Source organism: Pholcus phalangioides, unplaced genomic scaffold (genome assembly GCF_987345545.1).
Source record: "Pholcus phalangioides strain wild (caught in Gottingen) unplaced genomic scaffold, Ppha-v1.0 ptg000011l_1, whole genome shotgun sequence".
Lineage (NCBI taxonomy): Eukaryota > Metazoa > Arthropoda > Arachnida > Araneae > Pholcidae > Pholcus > Pholcus phalangioides.
This window is the reverse complement of record NW_028301604.1, coordinates 13756296-13771554: the sequence shown is the minus strand read 5'-3', so window position 1 is coordinate 13771554 and position 15259 is coordinate 13756296. Positions and strand designations below refer to the sequence as shown.

Genomic DNA, 15259 nt, shown 5'->3' with positions numbered 1-15259 from the left:
TGAAACGGTCCGATTCAATTTTTCTGAATATGGAGGGCTGCTAATTCACGGATGTGCAGTTCAGAGTATATAGGGGATATATTTTGCCTTTCAGTTCGGTGGGCAAATACCTATTTGCAGCGATGAGCTTGAACAGGTGCTATGTTCTATCTTTACAGGAAGGGTGAGTTTTCATAGCAAACCAAGTTGGAGTGTGAAACTTGATGACACACATTGCTAGAATTATTAAATTTTCAGAAGGAGATTCCATAGAATGTACAAACATAGAATGATTAGCATGCCTTTAGCCATCGGGCACGAGACATTTTGCTTGGCGATTCGTTGATCATTTTTGTTGCACCATATATAGTCATTTATCTGCACACAAGGGCTAATTAGACCAGGACCTACAATTTATTGCTGATTTCAAACGGCAGGCTTGTCTTTTTACTCATCTAGAGGTTGGTGCGCTAACCCCTCGATGGAGGACTCTCTGCGGTAATGTCGCCGTTTTTGTTGTACCCATGTCAGGAAAGTTTTCTGACAAAAATGAACTGAATATCGAACTCGTGTCACCTCTAAACACTCTTCGGTTTTTTAGGTGAGTATCTTAGCGACCTGGGCTACAGCGCCCCCTGGCGATTTGTTTACTAAATCCTTAGGCCTTTTGAAACTGCTGAGACTATTCTTTACTAATGTTTGGTCTGTGCTAATACCTTGAACAAAAAACTTGTGTAACTCTGTTGAAATAACTTGTAACGAAACACTGTTTTTTTTTTTCACATATTTCTATATCTCTGCCAATTCTCCCTGAAAGTGTTCCGATGTGCTGCCGTCAATATGTATAAACAAGTTTTGGAAGGTAATTTGTTCATATGCAGTAAACAGATAATCCACCGCAACGACTTATCTAACCCTTTTCAAGCAGACGTATGAAACCTCCATATTTACCAATGTTCACATTAGTTCCATGTCACACCCAACTGCCACTAAAGACTCTATAGATATTTCATGGATTACTCCATGGATTCCAAGAAATCAAAGATTGCTTGTTCTATGCATTCAGATGTTCTAGAAGCCAGTGCTTTGACGATGGTTCCATTATCAATGGAATATGCTCTTCAAGAATATATAGTCGAGTCTATAATATATATAGTCGTGAAATATAAGAAGTCTATAGATTTCTCAGCCTTTTTCTGATATAATTAAAGTTTCATCCTTCCGTCCGTCGAAGTATAAAGCAGTTATTTGTAGGACTGATCATTCGTTGGTCAATTAGGAAGCTTTTCTCTCTTACAGGTATATTTTATATTTGGGGCAAATGCACTCTTCGATGTTCTTACACTTGCAGGATGAAATAAATGTCAAACAATAATTTACGGCAAAACTCTTCTAACTGCTTCTTCGATATTTTAGGGTGTGATTGTAAAAGATTTTTGTAGTTCGTACATGATACGCCTTTAACATAGCTTTCACTCGCTAATGTTGGACAGAAGGAATGGAAGCTATTGACCATATCTCTGCAATTTTTGCCCGACAATGTCCTCTAGTTCTTTATACACACACACGTGGGCTCTTTATCAGTTTCATTATCACGGTTCGACTCATAGAACTTCATAACATCTTCATAGGTTGGTAATATATTGCATTTATCGTCACTTGAATCATGAAATAATGGACATTTCCACTTTCAATGAGTACAATCCATGATGAAATGGCACAAACAAGCGCAACACAACCTCACCTTATTTCAGCTGGAGTTATACTGGAAAACATGGGGTCGCATGCACACATGTATAGTCTTCCTAGACTCTCCCCCACTCTACCCACCCCTTCACAACTACAATGTGCAAATTGTCTATGTTTGTAGAAAGTAACATAATTGGTGGAAACCCTAACTGAAACCTATCTTGAAAAAAAATCAAAAATATCAAAAAAATCCAAAAATCGATATCAATCTGGAGGCAGTTACACTAATCAGAACGTAAACAAAAATCACAAGTGTTATTTTGAGACCATTTAGCATCTTTTTATTGCTGTGCCCCTTAAAAAAAATGTGAATTTTATTTTTTTGACCCACCCTAGTGCATAGGTAACAGGGCAGTTGGTATTTTACTGGCAAACCATTAATCCTAGATGCACAATTCCAATTAGAAAAAGCACACAAATAACGTGTAGTACTCAGATATGCCATACATGTTGCAAGGGGTTGTATAGTTATTAAAATAAAAAAATTTTCTATGTATGCAAGAACCCAATTAAAAAGTTGCTGCCCTGTGTCTTCTGATGCCAACAAAAAATTCCATGTTTCTAACTGCAATATTTACTGAGATTATTACCCATATATTTTACATTTTTCCCCAAGTTTCCACTATTTTTTAAATTCAAATATCTCAGTGAATATTGCACTTAGAAATGTGGAATTCTTTTGTTGGCATCAGAAGAGACGGGCAACAACTCTGTAATTGGGTTCTTGAGTACAGGGTGTCCGTATAAAAATTTTTTACTTTAACCCCCTTTTACGATCTGGGACATATTGCATTCAAATGTCAGTGGAATAAATTCAATCCAGCTAACAGTTTTTTCAACATCTTTTTTCCTCATTGCAAAGCTTTACCATAAGAATATGAAATAAAGTTGTGTGTGCATTTTGCCCTCTGCTCTCCTCAGCTTCCCCCCCCCCCTCCTTGTTCTACATGGCATCCCCTACACATAAACAATTTATTATCTCAGAACTAATCCTTCTATTATATACCGTACATGGAAATGATAAAGAGGACACACATAGGTGAGGGTGAAAAGCAAGGCACTGTACATCTCTTTTCTTTTTTCTAATTATCTACTCTGTACTGTGTGTGTGTTCCTCCCAACCCTTACAGCTTTATTTTTCTTTCCCTTTCTTCCTTTTTTTAATGTGCGAACAAGTCTACCATATTTACTGCCTATACGTCTAATACAGATCATTCAAATTAATCGTCAACAGCTTGTACGCGAAGGGGTTAATAACATACACATTGCAACATGAATGACATCTGAGTACTATACATTGTTTGGACACTTCTAGGATCAACACGGTTTGCCAGTAAAATACCTTACGTCCTATGCACCCTGTGTATTGGTCATTCCCAAAAAATAGTACATTCCTCATTTTTAAAATGAAAAATTCAAAGTTGAGTTTTCAAAATAAAATTGATCTCAAATTATAGCAAATAAACTGAAGTTCAATATTTCATAAATATTTTTCACTTTTACTTTGTAATATTTTATTTTTTGGGTTTTATGACTGAACATGTATTTTGTCCACTCTGTTACGAAAAAAAAAATATTGCTGTAAAAAAAATAAATACTATTTCTGCCATTTTATATCTCTTAAAATAACAAGAAATCAACTTATTTTTTACTTATATTATGCTAGCAATTTTTTTTTTCAAATTTGTCGTTTTGATGGGTTTTCATGATTTTTTTGAAAGCACACAGAAAAATTTATTTTTTACTTATTATTTTTTACTTATTATTTATTATTTATTTTATTATTATTTTTTACGTATATTTAGCTACTTAAAATCATTTTTTTTTTATTTCTGACACATAATGGGTTGGTAATTTATAATTTAACATCTTAATTTAAAGTTTCCTTAAATTGTTTTGCCTGTGAACTTCAAAAATGCTTCCAGTGACTGAGTGCAAAGAAATTTTTTTACTGAGAGAATACCTCAAATATTCTAAATAGGCTATGCAAATACACTTTTATTGTCTCAAACATTATATACAAAACATGATAGGTGACCCAGAGACTCCTCCATAACCTTTGAAAAACATTCAATCCACAAGGAAATTCAAAACACACAGGACCCCAGTTTGAATTTTGGTCTGGTAAAATGTTTAAAATCTGGTCAAAGTAGACAACAAAAAACTTTTTGTTGAAATTGAATAGTAATTTGATGGTGGTATAAATCTCACATTTATGCCTCTCACATTAATGATCCAGAGTGGAGTGGGGGGAATGTAGCCTGGAAACCAAAATAATATAGGAAAATAATGTCCCATAAAATACAGAATGTATTGTCCATATAACAACCTTTACTAAAATGCCCCTTATGACACATTTCTCTAGATTTATGCCTGGCAGTGATTTTGATCTGTACTATTTAACTTCTGTATTTACCTGAAAAAATAATGTGATGGAGAATGTGGTAAAGGGTTTAAATTGAATACATAACTAATTAAATTTAACTTACAACTTCAAACCTCGTAACTAAGAAAGCTTTACTTTAAAACATAGATTCCATTCTGTTGTGTTACTTGAGTTTTTGGAAGATGTAACAGAGTGGACAAATTAACCTAAATTATTTTTTTATTATAAATTTAAATGATTGATGAAAACTTTTATTACATTTTGTAGCATATCTCCATGAAGTATCACTTAATGTTGATATAATGACGTAACAGAGTGGACATTCTATAGTGAAAAATCTGGTACTAAAGACCTAACATGTGAATCTTAAGTCGTTTTTCAAAAGTCAAATCCAAAAAAATTGATCAAGCATTAAAAATGAATCTTTCGATGAGCTCTAAAGTGTTATCAGATTTACTCTGGTATAAAAATATATTTTCCAAATGACCATAACACTTTAAGATGAGAAAAATTTTGGGACATGAACAAAAAAATTGTTTTTAATAAGAAAAACATTTTTTTTCTCAAAATTTTATTGTCAGTTTTATTCATCTATGGCACACATATAAGACATGATTCCAAGTTTTTGAAAAAAAATTCCAGATTTACACTGTCTTTTTGTTTGAAACTTTTTCAAGCTGGGACAGCCAGATTGAGGTTTTGCTACAAACAATGATTATTTTTAAAAAAAAATTAGATACCATCTGAAACAACTTAAGGAATACCATGACAGAGAATTAAATGAACTAGAAAAAAATTTAAAATTACTCCCAGAGTGCTATGTAAAATTTTGTAAAAAAAAATTATGAAGTCTCAGAAATGGTTTGCACACTTTTTTCAGGAATGACCCATATATATCATTTTCAAACATTTCAAAGATGCCAGGTAATTTTTTTCCCAAAGGCCATGATAAAAATTTCATATTCCTCCAGCATTTGTTCTGTCTTTCCAAGTCAGTGCACTAACCACTGAATTTCAGTGTAGACACTTTTTTCAGTAGCTAAGTATTATTTTAGTAAATATTTTTCTAGCACAAGTGGATGTAATACCTGTGTCAGGAAAGATTGATACAGACTGAGTGGCTTTCAAACACTCAAAGCCTCAGAACACCTTTTGCTACTGGTGGATGTCTTTATTGACCTCATAGCTCTCGTGCACTTAATTATAAGTTTCACAAGTAACACTGTATGATAACTAGGATAAACCTGTGTTTCAATTTAACACAGACAAGGCAACATGATTTTTCGATTCTCATGCCCATGCTTTTAAATTTTATACGGTAGTAGTTACTTGTAAAATATTATCCTTTTATTCACAAAACATTGTCTTCATTAAAATTAATCTTTTCAAAATTTAATGTCATCATTTGTCAATTCAGAGAGTTATTAAATCTTCAATTCTCAAAATTTAATATCAGTTGCCAATTTACTTGATAAAATACATACCTTTATAACTATTTTTAGTAGACATATGAATAATTATCAAGTTTCCACCTTTTGCATTCTGACATAAAACACCATCAAATTATTAATCTTTTTTCAATAACCCAAATTGTGTTCCTTTATTAGAGATATAATGCACAAAAAATTTGAAAAACTTTCAAAGCAAATAGAACTCACTTTTAAGAGCGCCACGAAGCCCGGATCATTCAAAAATTCAGAAACATCAGGTAGAATATCCTGTTTCAGCATGAAAATTTTTTAAATTCTACTGATAAACTATCTGAATACAGAAAAATTTCTATAAGAATATTAGTTTATTGTCAAATAAGGAAAATATATACATTTAAATAGGTCATAGTTTTTTTTAGATATTAGTAACATGACAAAATTAGTCATACAGGCATAAAATATTTTATATAACATTTAAAATAAAAATGGGACAGAAATGTCCCATAATAAGGGACAAGTGGCTCGTCGAGTTGTTTCAGCATATTACTGGTCCTTGGGTCGAGAAAGATTGAGAAATGCGGTTTTATATAATAAGAACAGCATACACTGCAAATTACTGGCAAACCATTGATTTTGGAGGTATACTTCCGATTAGAAAAAGTATCCAAATAACGTGTGAACCTCAGCTAAGTCATTTATATTGCAAGGAGTTTTATAGTTAATATAACTTTGATACGAACACCCCATGCTCGAAAACCCAATTAGAAAGTTGTTAACCTGTCTCTCCCAAGGACTACTAAAAAAATTCTGTTTTTAAATGCAATATTTGCTGAGGTATTTGAATTAAAAAAAATAGAGAAAAGTTAAGAAAAGACAGAATAAATGGGGGAAAACATTTTTTACCCCATTTATCCTGAGTAGGGGCACCAAGTTGTCTGTATAAAAAATTATTTTATTTTAATAACTATACAACTCCTTGCAATATGAATAACTTATGAGGTCTACAAATTATTTGGATACATTTTCCAATTGGAACTATGCTTCTAGGATCAACAGCTAGCCAGTAATTTGTGGTACATTGCTGTTAGCTGTGTGCCCAGTATAGGAAAAGCTGTCTAGGTTGGACACCTGTGATCCCATTAAAATTTGTCCGAACTAGAAACATGTTCAATATATAGAATATTGGGAATGTTATACAGAATTACATGTTTCTTTACTTGTTCCAATCAAATCACAGTCTAATATAAGGTGTAAATGACACAGAAATGCCCAATTTGGCACGTTTACTAGCACTAACATTAATGGTCATTCAATTATTTTTAGTCATTTTCTACGTATGAGGGCTAGTTAGACTGTGACTCACACTTTATAGGTTATTCTGAATGGCAATGTTTTTAAATTTTCTTCTTTGACATTGCTTACCTATTGGTTTGTGTGCTAACTGTTGTGAACTTTTGGTAGCGATGTGCTCTAGAGCCACTTTCTATTTTCGTCATAATTTTGCCAGGAAAGATTACAACAAAGAATAATAGGTATCTAACAACTGACACCTCTGAACATCTTTTGGCGCCATAGGCAAGTACTTTATCAACCTGTGCTACTATGTCTTTGTTATAGGAATTATACTTTTAAAGCTTGGAACACTCATGTTTATGTGACGCATATCATAAGCTTATATCTTTTGCTTGTTCTTTTTTCCAAAAAAAGCAGTTTCAGAGAAATAGACAAAAGAAAAGCTAAAGAATGAAATAATATGACAATGTTTTTTGACTCATCGCAAGTAGACTATGAATTTAGTATCCTGCTGATTTCAATTGATTTGGACGTAGAAAAAGAAAATTTTTCTCTTGCATGTGTGAAGAGGCACACCTGACTATTTGCGAAAGTTCAAGGGTTAAATATACATTATTCAAATTGGATTTTGGTTTAATTTCTAGAAAAATAGTTGAATTTGGAAATGATTTTCATTGTAATTATTTTTTACACTTTCTAATTAAAAGTTCTTTTATTTGGATTTGATGAAAAACATTATTTATATATAAAGTTGTGGAAAATCAAGTACCTCTGATTGAGTTCTTTTTCTACTTTCTGTTTTTGCCTTAGATTTTCTATGGCGATGCATTTTCTCTAAGCGTTTTCTTTCATACTTTCTCTCATGTTCTTGGAGTTTTCTAACCTGAATTAAACAGAAAATATAATAAAGTGAATAGTAATAAAAAAATTGTATCTAAACTACAAAAATAGGTCATAAACAGATTTTTCATTTTTATACAACAAGGGTTCAGGCTTCAGTAAGTAAACCTATTTGATTTCAGATACATAATGGTTCAAAACATGAGTGAATTTTTTGTTAAATTCAAATTTATTTTACTGCAGATTGGTTAGAAAAAAATAACAGATAATAAATATTTTTTCTGATCCTGTGGGACTATTATTAAACATCAATTAAAAAATACAAGTCACATTTATACTTAGAATAGAATTTTTGTATGCTTCCTAGAACTTAATTTTGATAAGTTTCTTATTAAAACATTATTTTCAAAATTGAACATAAAACTGAAACAAGAGTTATTTCTTACTCTTTTTAATTTGAACACTGAATGTTTTCAAATTAAAATATTTTTTTTTATGAAAACACAGTACAAGTCAATTCAATGGAAAACAAGAAAAAAAAATTTAAGTTAAAAATCATCGATATAATAGTTTCTTTCTGAAAATTATGTTAGAAGTCACAATTCATCCAAAAGATTAAATACTTCCCAGGTCACATTTTAAAAAGGCTAGCACAGTTATTGAGAATGAAATAAAATGAAAGAATATTAAAATAACACACATTAGGAGTAACTTCTTTCAGCCATTCATTTGCTTCTTCAGTATAATCAAGCTTACAAGCAAGTGATAAATCTTTTGCCGCAGCTTCCCAATTTCCAAGTAATCTAAAAAATATCAAATATTGTATATTCATTCATAATGCTATATAGTGAATGCATATTACATAATAAAACTTTTAAAGTATGCTGGCCTAAAAAAAAGTGCAGTTGAATAATGCAAAATGATTCCTTATTATAAAGGGATATATTAAATTTTGTTGATAAAAATTAAATATTTTTATACTGAAACATTTGGTTTAGTTCTTGGAACTCCTTGAAATTCCAGTCGACCTATTTTTTCTTTCATACGATATTTTTCTGATTTTTCATACAGAAATGATGTAAAGTTATTTTGGTGATGATGAAAATTAAGAATTTAACACGGTTTCTTGTAGAAAAATAAATAGAAACCACCAATGCCCAGAAAAATCTATTTATGAGAATCAAGGTCTCTCTTAATAAAGGTGTTAAAAAAGCTCAGCTAAACAGTACAAAATATCATTGAAGGGGAATTAAGTGAGGTTGGCTATATCTTCAATACTGGACATCAATATATTTTTGGCACCTCATTACAGTAAGATATGGCAAAATCTGATATGGAAACTAAAAGCTGCATTCACTTCAATAGTCCTCACCTTCAGGAAAAATGGTACTCATATTGCTTTTATTGAATAAAATTTTCATTGCATTTTTACATTTTCTCTCATATTTTTCATTAGTATAAAAACTGATTAATCAATCATGGGTCTAATATTTTATTTGCCAACTACTAGTGTATGTTAAATTTACATCTGTTTAATATAAAGCCATCTCAACAGCACTATTGATATAAGGGGGAAGAAATGCAAAAATAAACTTTTTAAAAAGAAATTAATAAGATTATTTGCACATACCTGTGAGCTCTTCCACGATATTTGTATGCTAATGCTTGATCTGGATTCAAAGCAAGAGCTTTATTACAGTCACGTATAACTGAATTTGGTTTATTCATAGCCAACAGAACACTGAAAAATGAAATGAAACATAGTTCTTTTGTATAAAAAAACCCAAAATTATAACATTGAATTCTAATCCTTAATTAAATTTCATCTCAGTTGGCCATGGTCTCAATTTACTTAATTATTAAGGATATCTACTGTATTTGATTTAAATTTATTGTATACTTTTGTATTAAAACATACTAAGTACTAAATCTTGAAAAAAACCTCTGTGAAATTGGCTATGAACAACAAAGAAACCACAAAAAACGGGAAAACAAAGAAAAATGTGTGAAAAAACTTAATACAAAGCATACGTGTTTATATAAATTTACATTTAACCATCACACCCCGCATATTGCAATCACATAAATTCAACATACACAATTGAAGATGATGGCCCTACTGTTTTAATTACACCATTGTGTTGATAACCAAAGCTATCTTAATCGTTTAAAGGCCAATGTTCCATAAATGGAATATATAGTTTTCATTTGCGAAAAATATGACAAAAATAAATTCAGACATTTCTAGTTTTTTATTGTATGTAGAGAAGAGTTCAAAGTATTTTTTATATGTTTGGAAACTTCAGGTTGATATAAACTTTTTGAAAAAATTTTGAAATTTGATTTTTTTAGCATTTTTCCCCTATTTTGATTAAATTTCTTCAAAATTTCAATTTTGAAGTAAATTGAAAATTATTTTGTGTGTACCACGTAATATATCAAAGTGAATCGATTAGTTTCTTTGTATTGTCGCGTGTCAAGAAGCTATGTGCATTCAAAAATGCATGTTCCATTTATGCAACATTGGCCTTTCAAGATTCTAGTGATATCTAATGTGCAGTGTGCGCTGCTTCGATTTTCCCATTCAAACCACAGGATGTTGTCATCATTCAACGTGTGTATAGGGGCAAATACAGGGTAATATGACAGAGGAATGTGCTTTCTGGGGTGGATTGTTTATATTGGGTGAGTACTTTATTATCACATTATTAGAACCGCATGTTTTTCCGAACCATAGACTAATCAAACCAAGATAGGCAATCGTAGAGAGTCTTGTTATATTCAGCTGTGTGTAACCATGTTGAAAAGATACCTCACATTAGAAGCTGTAGGATATTTTGTGAACTTTTTCAGATTCCAAATTAAAGGACGTAGATGTATGCGAATTACCTGCTAATGAACCTGGGAGCATCACGGATGAAGAAGATTTTGTTGAGAAAGTAGCAGTTCCAACTGATGTATATGGAATAATACATAGATATATTTTGCAACAACGATGAGTATGAGGTGTTAGAAACTCCTGAAACATGTTCTCCACAAGATGTAGGGCAGAAAACAGGAGGAAAACATAAGCAACACTCATGTGAAAATTTCAAGGGCAAGGTTTTGAGCAATCCGAAAAAAAACTATTACATGGGATTAAACAAAATTATTTCAAGAAAGCTGTGTATTCAATTAGAAAAAGATTAACCATGTGACCATTATAGACCATACATGACTGTTATAGTATGTTGGATAATTCATTCAGAGTTGCGAGAAGCAGATCATATTTCGCACTTGGAATTCCGAAGAGAAGTCACAATAAACCTTCAACGAAGGAAGGAGGGTTAACCATTCAGCCACGTCCACGTTGTCAACTGAAAAAAGATGCCAGGATATCTGATGGCCATTATATTGTGTCTGAGATGCAAGGACGGTATGCAGTTCGTTAAAAAAAAAAAGTTTGACACCATAATCATATAGCATAATAAAAAAATCCCCCCAAAAAAATCTTTTTTTTTCTTAGCACTATTTCAGTATCCTATAAGATTGACTCAAGCCAAAGCAAAATGACATAAATGACTTGGTTACAAAAACAATTTTTGGTCAAAACACAGATAATTCTTTTCTGTATCTCCTCATATTTACTACATTTTTTTTTTGGAGTCTTTTACAGTCCAGCCTGTCAACTCTCTTCGACAATGTACAGCAAATTATGAAGGCATGTAATTTTTTTTAAGAATGACTCTCGAGATCACTTCAAAAAAGCACAGTGGAAAATTTTTAAATTACAAGGCCCAATGTGTATGTGTGCAAATAAGTCAAAGTGACCCAGATAGTTTTACTGTATTGTCCATCCTTTTTTTAAAGGGTATTGTTCACATTTTACTGTTATGCCAGTGTAATCGTTTTTAACAAATGAGGCCCTTCATTTCTAGATCTTTGCGGAACATTGTAAATATTGTTTATGCCTCTTCATGCCTTAAAAATACAGAAGACAATTGAATGCTATTGGATAGCATCAGAATCACCAAACCTAGAATGAATGGGCTTATGTATCCAACTGCTTTGTCATGCAAACTGTTGTTTCACCTATACACAAAATGTGCACCATAATTTTGAATGAATGTTACTGTCCAAAGACCATGAAATAGAAAAATTATTTATTATTACATAAATACAAAATTACTTTTCCACCCAGACAGAAGTTTTTAATTTATCATGGACATTAGAAAAAAATTTGAATTTTCTGCACACAATTTTGTGTTTAAAAAAACCGGTATGTGTTGTGAATTTGAATTCGCAGTATAAAAAAAGAAAAATTTATGTGATAACTGTATTCCAGAAATAATCGTCAGACTATAGGTAATACCAGTTTCCACTTTCACCTCTCCCCAAGTGCCAATGTTCCATTTATGGAACATCGGAAAAAACAAATAAAATTTTTTTTCCCTCAAATTTCAAAGTTGATCTATGTATAGATATGTAAAAGGACCTCAAATTTCAAATAAGCGATTTTGTTCACAGTTCAGCCTTTAAATGGTCAATCAATACTTTTGATTATAACTTTGGATAAACAAATGGGCTTTATAACAAATGGACATTATAACTTTGCTTGAAGTCTGAAAATGTGAAAGAATGAATAATGCATATTTATAAATGTGAAATGTTACCCAGCTCTCTTGGCATAGCCAATTGCGCCTTGTGGGTTGGCAAGAATAGAGTCAGTAAGACATTTGATTGCTTCTTCTTTCTTTCCTATAGTCAGAAAAACACACTTTAATTTTTTTTTTGTCTTCTGTTCATTGAGAATATACTAAATTTTACTTGATAGAATAATTGTGGGTTAATTTTTAATCATCATAGTTTTATTAAACTTGTTAAGAATTGCCTTTAATCCAGAATCATGTATGTCCTTGGAGGAGTCTGAATTAGAGAGGTTCTACTGCATATCTACATAGGATGATGTGGAACTTGTGGGCAAAACTTTAGGGAATGATAGAGCAAATCTAAACAAACCATTTTCATCATACAATGCATGGTCGCAATGTAATAAGCATGAGCCACTATACGCTGCTGTTGTCAGACAGATAAAATGCGGGTTCTGTCACCTATCATTTCTATCCCTCTATTGGGGACTGCAGAATGAATGGTTGGTTTCACAAATCAGGAGAAGGCGGACATGTATTTTATGTAAACGTATGGTGCTACACATGGGAATGCTCTGGAAGTCTTAAGACACTGCCAGGAGCTTTATTCTTAATATGAAGATTCCTCATGTCACATTTCTCCCCATTAGGCAGCATGCCATAAACTCTGGGACACCAGCTTTTTGAATGGTGGAGACTGGTCAATTCCTGGAATACTGGGAAAAGCGAGATTTTATATGAGAATAAATACTTCACAATCCACTTTTGTTTCCATTCAACTCTAACCGAATGAATGTACTTTCTATCCAACATTTTTAATGAATCAAGATTTATGGTAAGAAAAGCATGAAGCTTGAATGATAAATGTATAAAACAGAAAGAATCCTAAAATATAGGGAACAGGTGATATAAAAACCAGCAAATTCAATTTTAGAGTGCAGATATCTAAAAATCACTCGAAATCAGTGATTCAAATTTACCGGCATACTAGCTTATGCAAGGGAATACAGTATCTTTAAGAATAGCTGTTTGTCAGCACTACTCCTCTCCTTATGGCTATGGTTGGAGAAAGGTTTTTGCCAGGGCATTGATTACTAGATTTGAATACATCATTCTACATCAAAATAACATTTCTGGCATTTTTTATTTGAAATATAATTATGATTGATATTGTGAAATTGGTATGATGCTCCAAAAATGACTGGTAAATGGCAGCAATAAATATCAATTATTAATGCAGTAAAGCTTTAATTACAATTCAGACTTACAACTTAGTTATCTTCATAAGTGTTTTGCTGACTGATACCATGGTAAGATATCAGGTGGTAGATCAGCATACGAAAAAGAATTCTTTGCTGAGAAATAAGGTGCACAATAATTCAAGAAATAAAGTACTAAAAAATCTTGAAATACCTTCATTTAGAAAATGCATTGCTTCAACACGTTTATCAGAACTTTCTGTTAACATTTCTTCTGTAACCTAAAACAAAGTCATACATAACTAACTACATTTTATGATAAAAAATTTAAGAATTGAGTCAATGAAAAACAAAATGACAATACACACACAACTTTTTTCAAACTCCAACTACTATTAGCATATTTTTTATATAAATAAAAAAACCTACATATGTGTACACTGTAATTTCTCTTTCAAAAGTCATTTAAAAAAAGCATAATTATTTGTTTTATCACCCTTTATAATTGATGTTAGTTTTTTCCAATATGGGTTCAAATAAAAATACCTTCATACTTGAGTTCAACATACATCATTGTGAAAAATGTTCCTTTTCAACTGAGCAGTTTTTATTAATAATACTTGCAAAACTATTTCACCAGATGTGCCAACTTTTCGAATCCAGAAATCCGAAGATTCTCCAGAGGTACCCCCCCCCCCCAACAGATCCAATCAAAAAAATTTATGGATTTTTTTTGGAAATGATTTTTAATCAATTCAGAAAAAGTACTCCCCCCTCCCCCACAGGTAGGTCCTGCATAGACCCTGAGCAGAATATAATCATAGCAGATGCTATTAGTGATGGATAATCTTCTGTATACCAACTCTTAAAAGCAGTTGTATATTTTCTTTTTGAAGACATTTGATCAAAGAAAACAATTTAAAAAAACTTCAAAATATAAGGCTACTGACAAAAAAAGTACTGGTAGTATCACATATCATGTGGTGTACAATCAATCCGTTATTGTGTTTGGCGCATGGTTATTAGCAGAATAAAATAATTATACAGAGTTGTCTGCAACCACGACCACCCCCCTGACAAATGGTTGACGATAAACGCTCAGTAAACAAACTCGCGCCGTACTGGAGTAAACAACGCCAGTTTGCTTAAATGCAGTCATCAAGACAATTTTTGATGGTTGCTTGACAGAAGTGACATCGTCAACTGAGTAGGTAGGTAGGTGAAAAGTAGTCATTGATGTCATGAAATCGTGATACCTCAGGAAAAATCAAAAAAAAATTCTATCTAAAAGAAATTGAAAAAAATTATCTTCTAAATCTAATTTTCTGCCAAAATCCAGAGAAATTTTTAACAAATCCAGAGAGTGGGAAGAAAGACAAAAAATCCAGAGTTGGCAGGTCTGTTGTATCAAACTACTATTCAATCATAAATTTTAATCAATGTTCTACTAAATCAGCATAACTGACATGTTATGCAAATGCAAAGTCATGGCCACAACAGGCAAATTGCCAAATGAGGAGGCCGATAGAAATAATTTTAATTGATTATGCCTCATAGTTTTGCATATATGAACTGAAAATTTGTGGCAAATGTATACCAAAACACCATATTTCATTCTAAATACCTAGCTAGACACAAGTAAATATGAACATTAGTGATTCTATTAAAAATGTCAGCAAATACGATGCTATAAGATAAGGACTACATTTCAAGGCTATGGCAATCAATCATTCCATCAAGTATCAGCAATATAAA

The 15259-nt window shown here is 31.8% G+C and overlaps 1 protein-coding gene across 2 annotated transcripts in view; it reads right to left on the bottom strand.

The window, feature by feature from the left end:
- LOC149080086 (putative protein FAM10A4) overlaps positions 1–15259 on the bottom strand; it is a 31675-nt gene that overhangs the window by 1062 nt on the left and 15354 nt on the right. For both annotated transcript variants that reach the window (XM_089239065.1, XM_089239066.1), the window contains exons 6-11: positions 13719–13785; positions 12330–12414; positions 9308–9418; positions 8378–8480; positions 7607–7720; positions 5773–5832 (exon numbers count right to left, since the gene is read on the bottom strand). In XM_089239065.1, coding sequence (XP_089095191.1) covers positions 5773–5832; positions 7607–7720; positions 8378–8480; positions 9308–9418; positions 12330–12414; positions 13719–13785 — 540 coding nt within the window. The remainder of the gene's footprint in view (positions 1–5772; positions 5833–7606; positions 7721–8377; positions 8481–9307; positions 9419–12329; positions 12415–13718; positions 13786–15259) is intronic.